This window comes from Pteropus alecto, unplaced genomic scaffold (assembly GCF_000325575.1).
Source record: "Pteropus alecto unplaced genomic scaffold, ASM32557v1 scaffold11, whole genome shotgun sequence".
Classification (NCBI taxonomy): Eukaryota; Metazoa; Chordata; class Mammalia; order Chiroptera; family Pteropodidae; genus Pteropus; species Pteropus alecto.
In genome coordinates, this window is record NW_006431956.1 from 746,630 (window position 1) to 761,154 (window position 14,525).

Sequence of the window (14,525 nt, forward strand, 5' to 3'; positions counted from 1 at the left end):
ACGCTAGAGACGCAGGTCCTGCAAGCTCCCAGAGAGACAAAGTCACCTGCAAAGGGCCAGGAGCCAAAACGTCCTCGGACCGCAGGAGCCTGGCGGGAGCTGCGCCCTCACAGCGGACGGAAATGACTTCCGGCTTCGAATTCGAAACCTGACCGAAGAATCAACAGGATAAAGGCGTTTCCGCACGTAAAAATTTAAGCTACCAAGAAGCTACGGGAGGATTGAATTACGATAGAGAAGCGCAAGCCGAAAACTGGGAGGGTGTCCTAGGAAACAGGCCCTTGGCTTTGGGGCTGGGGGAGGGGCGGGCACACCCAGTGTTGCCGAGCGCATGGCCAGGACGTGCACGTGATGGGCAGTGTCGAGGCCGGAGTTGGTGACGAATCCATGGAAAACTAAGCAGCGGGCAGGGAAACAGGCAGTTACTAATTCTTTCGTAATAAAGCAACGAGTCGCGTAGGGCTTGGCTCAGTTGCGTGTGATAGTATTTCCGTGGTCTTGGTAACGCCAGCGTGGGTCCTGTGTGAGCGGGTGATGCACAGAGGCACGCTTAACCTTCCCCTTCCACAGGGGGCGGTCGCTTATGATGCCCAAAACTGAGAAATGAAAGTAGAAGTCCATGGGAGCTTGTTATTCGGAGATACAGAGCTAAGCACCCAAGCAAATCAGCTAAAAGATTCTTTTCAATGATTTCCTTTGGGGAACGGGGAAATGGAGAGGCAGGCGATTTAGGAGAAGGCACCACCTGTCACTGTCGACTTAGGCTCCGTGCCTGTGTGATAGGCCCTTAGAATGAAGCAGACAGGGTCTCCGTAGAGGAGTCTCAGAAAGTGAGGAGGCTGGGGAGAGGCCCGCGGCAGGTGGGGGCTGGCGCCGTGGCGGGGAGAGGAATTTGTTTTTAAAGTGCGGGAGATTGGAGCACACGCTGGCTGGTGGGGCGGGAGGGCTTGGGACTTGAGACGAGCGACCAGGCGAGGCGCACACGTCTACCGCTAAGGAGGAAGCAGGGAGCTCCCGCCCACGCGCTTTCTTTTCGATGGAGTCACCAGCAAGGTCATCCGGAGAGAACAAGGCAAGTCTGGGACGGACGGGGAGGAGATGAGCGGAAGCCGCCCACGCCGATCGCCCGTAGGACCAGCCTCGTGGAAATGAAAACCGTGCTTTTAGCCGGTCTGCACTTTTTCCTCTAGCTGCCTAGGTGTGGGAGCAGAGCAGGCACATGGTTAGTCAGATGCAAACAGTGACATGGAGGGCGGGGCAAGGTCCAGGGACGTCGTCCTGACCTGGACGCCCAGGCGCCGGGCCGTGTGGGGCCCCGCGTGTAGCAGGCCGTGCTCCGTTCCGATGGTGTGGCGCCTGCCTCTGGGGCTGGCCAGCCGGGTTGACGAGGGACCTGGACACCTTTTGAATCAGGCTACCTGTGGTTTAGTGCTTTCCCTCCAGCCTTGCCTTTGCCATCAGCCCCTCCTAGTCACCCGGGACCTCCAGGCTTTGTGGGGTGTGGTGCATACCCGGGGATTTCTGGCGGATGGTCCAGTTGAAGCTGGCCCTAAATGAGGCAGGCCCAGGGGCCGTCCAGACCCCGCCCCAGACAGAGTAAGACCTCGCTTCACCCTTTCCAACGTCCCTCTGGACATCTTAGCCTTAGGCTCTGAAGGCTTCTGTCACATTTGGAGGGGACGCTCACTTCCTCCCTGGGCTGCCGAAGTCCGGGTTCCCCAGGGGAGCCGGTGGTTGCTGTTCCGCAGATTCCTCCGCACCAGTGGTTTTATTTAGTTTACATTCCTAGTGGCCTGGACTACGAGGCGGGATAGAGAGAGAGAGGGAGCTGTCTGACTTCTCTGCTTGGGGCTCCGTTTGCTGCAACTGAACATGCAAAATGCAGCTCCTGACGGCCCCCCCTCCCCCCTCCGCCCCCCCGCCCCTCCCCCGCCAACTGTCCCTCGCCTCTCTCTCCCTCCCCCCTCTCAAGTTGGCACCACCACGCAAGTTCTTTTGACTTTACCTCCAATGTGTCCTGAATCCACCCATTTCTGTCCATCTGTCCTGCCTCCTAGACCTCTCATCGTTCCTGGCCTTCGGCCCCTCTTTCTCTGGCCCACGTCTTCCATTCTCCGTGTGAAAAGACACGCAGTCTTAAAATGAAGACTAAATCATGTCACCCTCCTGCCTAAAGCCCTTTGCGGGTTCTCGCTGTAATCAGAACGTCAGTCTGACTCGGACTGCAGGCAGAGAAGACCTCTTAGCAAAGCCGGATTTTCTCCTCTACCTTCGCCCCAAGCTCGTCTTTTAAAGGACGAGCTTACTGAAGGCCCTAAGAAATAGCCAACACAACATCAACATACTGGGTTCAGTGGCTCTGGACTTTTTAAGTAATAATTTTACTAATAGACTACATTTCTCTAATCTGGACCCACCGTAAAACAGATACCATTTTAATCGGTCGTTTCGCAACTACATAATAAAGGGACGCTGGCTTCCGAACCTAAAGTCCTAGGGACCTCACCACCCTCTGTCCTGCCTCCTCCGCCCAGCACTTCCTCATTTTAGGGACTGTCATAACAGCCCCACTTACAACGACCAGATTCAGAACAGGACATTTAGGGCTGTGAGTAGCCCGAAACCAAAACTCTTTAACAGGCATTGAGCAAAAAATGTCATGATTTCACCCAGACTGCAGAGGAGGGCAGGCTGCAGGCCCGTGACACCTTGGCGCCCTGCCGAGGAAGCCAGGGGCTTTGCCATCCTCAGCCTTGGCTCTGCTCCAGGCCGGCTTCCCAGCAACAAGCCATTCGCAGCCGTTCTGGGCAGTGTGTCCAGATGCAGCGCCGTCAGAAGAAAGCCTGTCTTCTGCTCTCTGAGAAGCAAAGAAACCATCCCCAGAAGGGTCCTTAGCCAACCTCAGATCTCAGCGGTCAGCCTCGGGTCACGTGCCCGTTCCTACGCCAGGCACTAGCAAAGAGGATGGTTTCAAGTAATCCGTTTCCTTTCCTGGAAGCTGAGAGGCGCTCAGCTTCCTTTGATGCACGTGGCTGTGCAGAAGAGAATAAATATGTAAAATACCGGGGCTCGCTGGAGAAGGAGGAAGAGGAATGGGCAGCCACTGGTGCCAGGTATCCGAGGTATAAATAGGTCCCGCTTCGGAGATGAATTCAGCATTTACTAAGTGCCTCCTCCACGTACACACTTAGGACTGTGTGTACATTAGTTCATTCAGTCACCGCAGCCAATGGAGAAGCAGATGATGAAACAGGCTCTAGAGTGACGCTGTGGCACATGGAACAGAGCTTAGGTTAAAACCCAAGCGCCATCCCCAAACCCACGGTATATCCACGGCCACCACGGGAACAGTTAGATACAACGCTCCAAAAAAGTAAAGAAACGAATAAAAAATAAAACCCACGTTTGTTAAAAACAGAAAGCACAGAAGGCCTGTTCAGACACGACACTCCTCAAACCACATTTTCCTCCCGATTAAAGAATGTAGCTGTTGTAATTAAATAGGACCGGAGTGGCAACTGGAATTCTTGGGGAACCACCCCAAAGTGCTTCCGGAGCCTCTGAGGCTCCATGGGACATGCCGAAGACACCATCGGCCACGTGCAGCCCAGGCGACCCTGACCCTGTAGGTCCCGGAGCGGCTTAGGTCCCCTCCGATCACATTGATCTCGAAGGGGATTTTGAAGATGACACGCTTGTTTTGTAATTAGTGCTCTGGCCCTCTGCCCAGAGAGGTGACAAAACAGCCCTGGCTCTTAGATAACCATCTAAGTTCATGGTGATGACTCGTACCAGAAGGGGACCGGGACCTGGGGTGAGGCCCAATGGTTTTGCTGATTGCATTGAGTCCCCGCGAGACCTTTGCTCTCGAAGGCTGCTTTCGTTTCGGTTTGATTAACATAGTGACCGAGCGATCTTCCTGGAACCCCAGCTAATGTCCTATGTAACCACAGGGCTTGGAAGAGAAGCCCGTGCCTCACAATCTGACTTCTGCCTTTCTTCTTACCTCAGCCCTCCCAACTGCCTGCCTCTTTCTTTTCTGAACTCGTCACCTGCATTCCTGTCTGTGTCTTTGCCTTTGTCATTCCCCTCGTTTATAACCCTCTTGGCCAATTTCTGTTTATCAAATCACACCCATCCTTCAACTCAAGTTCCATTACATCGAAAATATGCCTCAAATATGCAGGCCAATAAAATGCAGCAAGAACAGCATGTGCCAGGCGCTGCCTTAGCCTTTCAAGGGCCGGGCAGTTTCTCCTTTCAGCCACCACGTAGGCGGTCTGGCTGCCCCGAGGGGCCAACATCGCCGTGAGGCTTGGTCATCTTAGATAAATAAATAAACGAATAAACGTGGCAAGGCTTGGGCATCTTAGACCTTCCCGCTCGGCCCAGCCCTTCACTGAACGCAGCCCAACGAGTGCTACTAGTTCATGGCCCATGAAACCGAAGCGCCTGGTGAGCCCGGCGGGCCCTCCGCACCCATGGTGGTTCGTTATGCAGCAGCAGATCATTGGCGCGAGTAGCATGTTAGCGGGTCAGTTGGCAGGACCCTCCCCAGGTGGGCCGAATCTGAGCCTTCCAGATAGGACAGGGGAGCGGTGATGCTGGTGATCTCGGGTAGGCAGCCCCCTGGAAGGGGGTGACGGGGAGGGATCAGGAAGGGGGGCCTGATGGCAACAGGAGAGGTGCACCCCGGATCCCTACGTACTGTTTATCTGGCCTTCTCACTTCCAGGTCACGTTGTGCCTTCCCAAGCCGGACCTCTGCTCGGTGACCGTTTGTGTGTAAAGATGGAGGACAGGTACAGAACTTGAGGCAGCATTTTGGGACTGTCAAAGAAGCCTGGGGAGATGGGACGCAGAGCAACGAGTGGCCGAGCACCCCCAAATCTCACCTCCTTTATAGCTTTGCCTGACAGCAGGTTACCCTGCCTCAGAAAAGTCTGCTTTTGATCTATGGATCTAGCATCTGCTAATCACGTCCAGGGCACCTGTGATGGTCTCTGGGAATTCGAAGGTGAAAACCAGTTCTTACTTCCGGGTGTTCAGCCCCGCCTGGTGGGGCCATGGTACGTTTGGGCACGGCAGGGGTTACTTAGACATTTCCCTGGAAAGAAGGCCCCGCCAGGCAAGAGAACGCGTTTTACCCTTTCAGGGCTTAAAAAGAAAAGTCTCTATTCGTTGATTTCCCCACCCTCGGCCCTTCCAGACCTCAGCTCGGCCACACCCTGCTTGCTTCCATGTCTAGATCTAACTTTTTAGATCTAATTTTTGTTGCATAATTTACCCAACTTGAACTTGGTTGGTGACTGATGGATCACAGACTTCTGTGATGGGCCTGAACCAGTGATTTCAAAGGTCCATGACGGGCCCCCAGAAGTTGTCACATTGCTCACTTTTCCAAAGACAACGATGAATTCAAACCACTAATCTATTAACTAGGCCTGTGACTTAGCCTTCTTATACTTCATAGAAACCTTTCGAAATTTGGTTCCAATGAACATCGCCCCAATTTTCTGCGTCAGTTGTGTTTTCTGTCAGGTTAGTTTTGAAAATAACAAGGGTCGAACTCTTAAAACTTCTTATAAAGAACAAACTGGATCCAGATCATGGTAAACTCTAGAAACTCAGGGTCAAGCGCTGAAGGGAGCAGCAAAAAGTTTAAAGAATCAAGCGGGTTTAGGTTCATCAAGTACTGAAGGCCAATAGTGAATAAAATGGCTCAGCTTACACATTAATGAGTTTTTCTACTTGTCAAAAAGATATCTGCAGATAATGACAATGGTGTGTCTCTAAAATTCCCACCACCAGGCATTTAAATTCCTACCCTTCCTTCGCTTTTGATGGAACTGTATAAATTGATGACACGAAGTAGTTAGAATGGCTCTCGGAGAGCGCCTGGCAGCGTATGGCTTGGTCACTGCTGTCTACATGCCATCGCCCAAACGCTTGTGACACCTGCCTGGCCACCTGGCTGTGCGACGGGGCAGGCGACAGCCGTTTACAGTCAAGGCTCCTTTTCTACCTTCTCCCCATCGCAAATTCTGTTCCTACCCCGGCGTTAATTGAGCCATGTGGCCTCGGTTAAATCAACTTCTCTAGGCCTCAGTTTTCTCATCTACAAAATGAGCAGGAGGGGTTAGGCCCGTGATTTTCTCTTAGAGATGTTATAAACAGCAAAGAAAGAGAAGAACCATCCAGAGCGAGGGGCTGTGTGTGCCAGGTGTACCTGCCACGCGTCGCTTCTCACGTGGAAATCACGTTAGAAATTCTCCAAAACTGTGATCTGATCCAGCTTCAGGCAAGAGTTTTTTTTTTTTTACCTTTTACAAAAAGCTGGGCTCTACATTCCAGCTCTTTCTCCTCTTTTTTCCTCGTATACATTTCCTTTCATTGATTCTTTTAGTGCGTTTTTAAAATTGAAAATAGACATTTTATTTTATTCATACAAGGCACAGTTTCAAAAGGCACAACATCTAACATCTCGATATAATAGACAAGGAAGTATAAATATCAATGCATATATATGGAAAATGTCACTGAGTTCAGTTTTCTTTTCGAATCCTTAAATCGAGAGCATTCATGGAGCACGATATCTCTTTGCTCCCTTTGAATGTGCGCAGAGCACCCGGCTGGAGGGAGTTTTAGGAGCTGAAATGCTGGTGTCATGTTCGCAGACACCCCCTGACACAGGGAGGCCTGGTCATTCGCTTAGAACTTTCGGTATACTTGTTTTCTCTGTAAACCACAAGGCAGGATGAGGGACGGAAAAGACAGTCCAGCAGGTAAGCTATCCTGAATAAACGTAAGAAAATAAAGTCCTCATAGGAAGCCCTGAGGCCTTCACCGCCTGAGACTTTGGGGACTCGGGTCAGCCCTACACCTGAGGCAGGGCGGGGCGGGGCGGGCAGGCAGCTTCCATCCTGAGGCCGGAGACCCTGCTCTTCCAGGCGGGACCTCGGCTAGACCCAGTGGATGAAATGACGCCAGGACATTTTACCATCCTCGCAGGCTTTTCCCCGGCGCCGACTCTTTGCGTCTTTCCGAGGTCCCCCGCAGCCAGAGCGGAGTTGGCGCCTTCGCTCCAGCTTTTGTGGGCCCTGGTTGTCCCCCGGAGTTTCCTAGACGGCGTGGCGGTTCTCCGCGTCGTCTCTGCCATCGGTTCCTCCAGTCATTGGCACACCTTCTATATTTTCCATTTCAACACCGGGCGTCCAGGAAGTCTGCCTGCGAAGCAGATCATTCAACGGTTTTGAAAAGACGAGCGTGTCGCACTCAAATTGAGTAAACGGCCCCTATTAGAACACTCAGGCGGGAAAAAAGCTTAGGTCGCCTCCACTCACAGATAGTGTCTAAATCCCGTCTTGGCACTTTTAACCCCCTCGCCCGCCAGACGAGGCGCCCAGTGCAGCTAGAGCAACTTCTCCTGCCTTGCTGACCTGCCGAAGGGCCAGCGGGTGCCAGCGCTGGGGACGAGAGCGGGAGGAAGCAGCTAGGAGCCCCGCCAAGCTGGGCGTGATAATCTCGATAAAGATGATGTAACATTTATGGAGCTTTGAACCTGGTGTTCAATAAACAGACGCATACGTGACTCGGTTCCCAAGTAACCGAGCGGGAAGGCGGAACCCATAGTCCCACGTCTCCCCGTCTGTCGTCGAGGGATGCGTTTCTGGGCCACGAGTCTGGGCCAGCGGTTCCTTCTAGGGGTTATTCAACCCACCCCCTGAGGGTGGGCAGCTTTTTTCAGGCATTTTAAAGTAAGCACTTTGAGCTTCTGGGAGGTTCACCAGTTCTTAAAGATAGATTTATGAATATCTCTTTAATATAGTCGGTGAATATTGATATGTTCCTCTTATGAGCATATTTTTCGCTCATGTATATATCGCATTTACTAACTCTTTTTAAGAATATATTTTTAATGTCTTATTCTTTTAAAAGGTGGTATAGATTCTTTTTTAGTATAGTCAATGAATATAGTTAGTCATGTCTTAAAAATATAACTCCAAATATAGCATTGTATATGGAGATTATGATATTTTGAAAATCCTTTTAAAAGTCATTTTGCCAGTGTTTCAGCATTTTTTGGATCGTTTTGACAAATTTTGAGTACTATATAAACCTTAGTTTGTTAATTTCTAAACTGTTCATGAGGTTTATGGCATTTCTTATTGGTCGAGATGGCATGAACAGCTTTTGAAGATTTATGTCAGTTTTTAGATGACTATTTTTCGTTTTGGCTTTATAGTAGCATGTCACGAAATGTTCATTTGTCAAAGTTAGGCCAGAAGGACGGTGTAATCTTTATAATGATGTGGTATTTAGAAAACAGTATTTTATGACTAGTAACTGAAAGTTTATTTTCAACAAATAAACTTCGTATATTTGTAAGAAAGTATATCCACATTTAATGTGTGTTCAAGAAAAATATGTTCATGACTATATCCTCAGAATCGATTCCCTATCCATCAAACTGGTTATTTGGCGTATTCTTTCCTTCTGAGGTGGCTCCTGGTGAACGAGCCCCATGTCACCAGTTAGGCTCAGGCCACCCCATCTCTGATGAGCGCCCTGCTTTGGAAAGTGAAGGGCCCTACAGGCCTGGCTCAGGGACTGCTCGGCTGCGACACTGTTCTCGGGGAACGCAGAAGGGGCTGCGAGGGGGAGCCCGTGTCTGTGGTGGGGAGCGGGCTCTCCCCGTGAGGGGCTGGACCCCGCATCGCGGCGATGCGGCTCCTCTCCGAGGGAAGGGAGAATCGTGTCCCGTGTCACCCCCCCCGCCCCGTGCCACTCACCTTGATTGTCTGCAACGCACCACACGGATGACCACAATGGTTGCTCCGAAAAGCACAACGACAAGTATGGGGACTGCCACTGTGAAAGAAGAAAATGAAGCTGGCATCGGGCTGACTGACGGGCCCGGTCGCGGATTCGCCTCCAAGAACCCGAAAAGCCTGTCCGGTCTTCGTCCCTGCAGAAAGCTCCCCGCCCTTCCCAACCCGCTCGTTAACAACACTTACTTCGCTCTATTCTACACCCGAGCAAAAATGCAGCCCTTTCCCACCGAGGCTGCCAGTCCAGACCGTCTCCATTCACACCATCCCAGGTCCCCTGCTCCTGATCCCTGTCCTCCCCGGGAGAAGTGACATGGCGATCGGCAGGGACGAGGGTAGGTCAGGAGGAGAAATAAGAGCCTCGGAGATCAGAAGTGTGAGGCAGAGGCAGCCAGCATTTCCTCGTCCTCCCCGGGAGAAGTGACATGGCGATCAGCAGGGACGAGGGTTAAGTCAGGAAGAGAAATAAGAGCCTCGGAGATCAGAAGCCGGGATGGAAGCGTGAGGCAGAGGCGGCCAGCACTTCGCGGGAAGAAGTACCTGCTGCTGAGCCCAGAGCCAACAACATAGACACGGCACGGGTCTTCCTCGGTTGTCCTTTGTCACCGCTGCCCCCTTTTCTGCAGCTTCGCAGAACCCCGGTTTGGAAGCAATAGCATGCGGTGCTATTTCTCTCCCAGGGTCATCATCGTTAGTTATTTGCTACTTTCTATGGCAGAGGAGGAACGAGCGGTAGGAGAAAGAGGAGGTGTCACACAGAGGTCTTACGGATGAGGGGACAACGACGGAATGCTTCGGGAAAGGAAGAAACGTGCTTTGAGCGAGAGGCGCGGCGTGGCGTGGGGTGCCGGGACAATTTAAGGGTGGAGGGCCGGTGGCCGTGACAGCATTCGAGACTAATGGGACAGTGCGGGGTCTTCGTATGGAAGCGTAACCCGAAGGCAGGGCGAACGTAACTATTTTAAAACACTTGCATCATTAACAAGCTCCAGGCAGATTTGGCCAGTAAACCTTAATATTGTGAAAGCTCTCTGCGAAAATGACCTCCTTGCCCCATGAGCCAGGGACAGCCCCGGACATCTGGGGAGCAGCTGTGTCACTGTGGACCATGAGTCACATCCATCGCCTAGACCGGCAAGCCTCTGCAGAGGGACACAGCCTTGCCTGCAGGGATAGTTCCCACAGCTCGGCCTTCGAAACACAGCCCTACTGAAAACCGGCGAAATTCACGGCTGTGGGGAAGCACACAGACTCTCCTCCGGGTGGGAGTGTAAACGCGTGCGGTTTTTCTAAAAGCTTTAGAGAAGGCTATGCCCTCTGACTCTCTAATTCAAGTTCTAGGAATTTATTCTAAGGAAACGGAAAAGAATAGATAGAAATATTCAGCGAAGTATTGTTTAAAATAAGTTTGAAATGTGGATCTGCATTTCTCATCACTAGAAAATTGGTTAAAATGTGGTACACACAAACAATGGAATATTACTCGTCCTTTAAACATTATGAAATGAATCTATATTAATATGGAAAGAATATATTAATAAGTGAAAAAATATATTAATAAGTGAGAAAAGCTGGTTGAGATAAAAATGAACCAGAAATAATCTCCAGTAAGTCACGTGTGCCCATATGCACAGAAAAGTCTCAAAGGATATATACGAAAGTATTAAATAATGATGGGATTTAGATCATCTTGATTTTCTTTTTTAAAAAGTTTTCTTCCTGACACTTTTGCAATGACACTGTAATCAGAAGAAACAGTAAAGCTGTAAAATTAAACTACCTGCACCTAATTCAATAAAAATAAGCCCAGATAAGTTGTTCCCAAAGAAGTAACAGAAAACATGGGAAATCGGTGAAAGACATTTTGACTTTTCAGACTTGACGTTAATCATCAGTACAATTAAAAGCCAGAGATATTTTTGTTTTAGCAGAGAGGCTGTAGCCTCCGGTGAACTTATCACGTTGACTAATCGGCTTGGCATGCATTTACTCTGCATACCACGGTTTATTGGAAAAGGCAAGTTGATGTAAACAATAGTTCTACTTTCACAATGCTTCTTCCGGTTTCTTTTTCATGAGAATAAAAACTGCAGACTCTCACTCAAGCGAGGAGAGGATCCCTGAGCCAATGATACAAACAAAGCCATTTGAAGTCCATGATTTGGCCTCTTCTTCAATTATATCCTGACCTAAAGAAATCAAAACCAGAATCACTAAAACAATAGATTAATGTATCGGCTGCCAACGTTCTCTACCCTTCTGTGTTTCCTCGAGGGGTGCACTGATTAGAGAGAAAGAAGAGAAACATCTGGTGAGACAGTGGAGGAGAGAGCTGGATTCGAGTCTGGGAGAGAGAGGAGAAAAAAATGGATTATTGCACAGGAGGCCAGTAGCTAGCTGCCTGCCTTGAGTTCGAGCTACAGTGCGCGTTGTGTAGGGTCTGAGGCCGAGAAGTGAATATACAGGGACTTGCAGTATGTAAGTCCTTAGCAGTCGACCTGCCAACTGGGTCAGTCGGGGAATAGTACGTATTTCTGATGGCACCCTGACCAGAGTGCGCATGTGCCCACATCCAGTGGCAACAGTTTTCAAGTAAGAACGTCAGTTCATTGTTCCTGGGCAGTGGCTTATTTTCTGTCTCTTACTGTGCTAAGCACGGCGTAAGGGCTGGGTTCAGAGCAGGTCCTGAGTCAATACTTAATGGATCGAATCAAACTGTAAACATTCTACGAGCTGAAGCACATGAGCTTAAAGTGCCATTGGCTTTTTAATGAGACATCTGCATTTCACTGCCGCTTAGGACAATGCCTGGCACAAAGTAGAAATCAGTTTACAGGGTCTGAACGATACACAGGTAGCTCATATCGACCGCTGCAAGTCCATCTGAGATCTGAAAGACAGAGGAACACTAGGTTCTGAAACCTGAACTCTTCACTCCCAATGCACTAAATGGACATGGCCGTGTGAACGCTGTCAGAGGCGACGTTTTCACCTTTTATTTTACAATCCGAACTCTTCAAGAATAGCTTAGTCAACGTTTGGAGACCAGATAGCGGAAGGAATAATTGAATAAAGTCACCGATCAAAAGGGCTGCCAAGGGAGCCAGCAGATATTTAAGACAAGGGGATGATAAGCCACACTTCTTGAAGATTTGTTTAAATGTTAAAGCCTTCTAATTCACTTATGCATTTGCTCATTCATTCAATATTTACTGAGCTATCTACTCTTTACCATTTTCTGTTGAACTAAAAAAAGCAACTTTTAAAAGTTGTAATATCTTTTTATGGCCTTATATTTTTAAAAAGGCGAATATGATGGTATTGGAAGAATCAATGGGCTGATTAAAACATTAAGCTGACACTTGCTGAGCGCTCTCTATGGCAAAGGAATTTTTATTTTCTTACAGAGATGAGCTCAACTGATCGCTTATTCATGGGGTAACAGCAGCGCCCACTGATGCCCAGGGAGCGGTGTGTACCCCTGCCACATGTACCTGAGGTGGCTGGGACTATATATGACATAGTTTGAAGGCACTATCACTAAATGTTTTTAGAAAATTAGCGTGATTTCCATTTTTGTTTCTACCTGGTTAGCAGATGAAACTCAATAACACACAAAGAAATAAATCTAGTTTTCATCTCCTTGTTGATAATGACTTGTTCTGTCTTACACTTAGCTGTTTACGTGCCTGTCTTTATATTAAGGCAGCCTGAAAGAAGAAACTCTTATGCCTACATATGAAAGATTTAAAGTTTTTTTTCTTTTAAATCTCTGTCTTTTCACAGTTTTTTTGCACATAACTATCTTTGTCTATTGTAGGTGTCCAGTTAATGTTTATTACATTACATTTCAGAATTAGGGAGTGAGTTTCTGATAATCTCATGAAAGACATGAATTAGAAAAAACATATTATAGATTACAGCCCGTAACAGGTTGAAAATCTAGGTAGGAAACATGGCTCCCAAATTTTATGTGTAGCAGTTTATCCTACAGACATACTTGCACATATGCAAAATGATATAAGATTTCACCATCATCTTTTTGTAATACAGCCAAAGACTACAAGCAGTCACGTGTCCGAAGAGGGGTTTGGCTAAATACGCTGCGGCAGATCCATAAAAGGGACTATTTCTGTTGAAAAGAACGAGGTATTTGTGTATTGGTATGGAAGGGTCTCCATGATCGAGCACTGAATGAAAGCAAAATGCGGAACAGCGAAAGTAGAAATCCTAACTGCCGGGCATCATGGACCCCGCGCCACGTACAGCCTGACTCTGAAAGGGACACAGACACCTCCGCTTCCTTCCAGCAAAGGGATGTGCAGTCAGAGGTCTCCCCTTAAATGATAAACGTATTTTTGTCTCAATGTCCTCTCGTTCAACGCCACAGTGTCTCCACGAAAATACTCTCCAAAGAGCCCTTCTAAAATGTCTCGCTTTTGCGCATATGTCGTGACTGTTTTTAAAACCGTTCTAATCAACGAACTGCTGATGAGCTGATTAGCTTGGATACAAAGCTACTTGGTTTTTTTCTCAGATGACACTGATGTCGATAAAATGCAGCCACAAACATGTAAATCCTTCTCTCGCGGGAAAACTTGGAAATAGAAAATAGAAATAATTTTCGCCCATGTGAAATTAGAGTGGATTTTCGGTTCCTCGCAAACCTGTCGGACGAAAATATTAGGTCCTTTCCGACTACTCATATGTCTCCCTCCTCCCTTCATCCTTCTCTGTCCGCCCTGGACAACCTGGGACATTCTCCCCCCCGCCCGTCTCCTCGCCTCAGCATCGTGTGCATCTTTGTAGAAAGGAGCCTTTCAGACAGAAATCCGAACAGGCTCGCCGTCTGTGCCGACGCCCCGCGCGGGGGGAGTGCGGCCTGTGTGCCAGCAAAACGTCGCCTCGGTTCACAGCCGCCCTCACGGTTCCCTAATGAGCCCTGGACAGAAGTCCGGCTCTGCTGAGTAGAACCAGGCGGCTGGACGGGGCCTTGGTGTGATGCGTCGACTCCGGATGGTGAAAGGAGCGACGGCAAATAAAGAATTCCAGAAACGGGGTGATCATGGAAACCACTGTCTACACTGAGTGGCAGAGGGAGCTGCCAGTGGCCGTGCTGGGACGGCAGGCAGGGGCCAGGACCGTGCAGCTCCCCGGGACTGGGGTCCCCTGGGCATCGACGCTGCCGGGACAAGGGAAAATACTTACCCGTGACGTCGGTGAAACTGTACGAACGTGCACCTGCAGAGAGAATATCACCGCTCAGTTATGGCGTAGCCCTAAAGGCGCTCATTTCTCTCAAAGCGGGAGAAACTTTCCACCATGCGGTTCCCATCCGAAAGCCTCGAGAGAGTCACGGCTGGCAAACCAGGCTCGTTGCAGCCAAGAGCAAGCGAGGCGTTCAGATGCTGTGAGGAACCAGATGGGCCCTTACAGAGGAGGCCGCTTACGAGAGCTCCCCCATCCTAGAGGTCACGACTCCAGGTGGCGGAGGCCGTCCTCTGTCCTCTGGACTGAGAGGAGGCACACGTGACTCAGATTCTCGGCAAAGCGGGTTAATACACCGAGCCTTGTCACGTCTGGGAGACGGACTTTCTTCTCTGGCTGGACGGCGCCGGGGCAGAGCATGGAGGTGAGAGACCAGAGCCCGGCGGCTGCGGCAGAGAGCAGGGGCGGGGGCTGCTGACCTTGGGGG

The 14,525-nt window shown here is 49.6% G+C and overlaps 1 protein-coding gene across 1 annotated transcript in view; it reads right to left on the minus strand.

Moving 5' to 3' along the window:
* Positions 1-6,395: 6,395 nt before the first annotated feature.
* Positions 6,396-14,525, minus strand: part of IL15RA (interleukin 15 receptor subunit alpha) — a 41,379-nt gene continuing 33,249 nt past the window's right edge. The window contains exons 7-9 of the mRNA XM_015585591.2: positions 14,039-14,071; positions 8,792-8,870; positions 6,396-7,226 (exon numbers count right to left, since the gene is read on the minus strand). Coding sequence (XP_015441077.1) covers positions 7,121-7,226; positions 8,792-8,870; positions 14,039-14,071 — 218 coding nt within the window. The 3' untranslated portion in view covers positions 6,396-7,120. The remainder of the gene's footprint in view (positions 7,227-8,791; positions 8,871-14,038; positions 14,072-14,525) is intronic.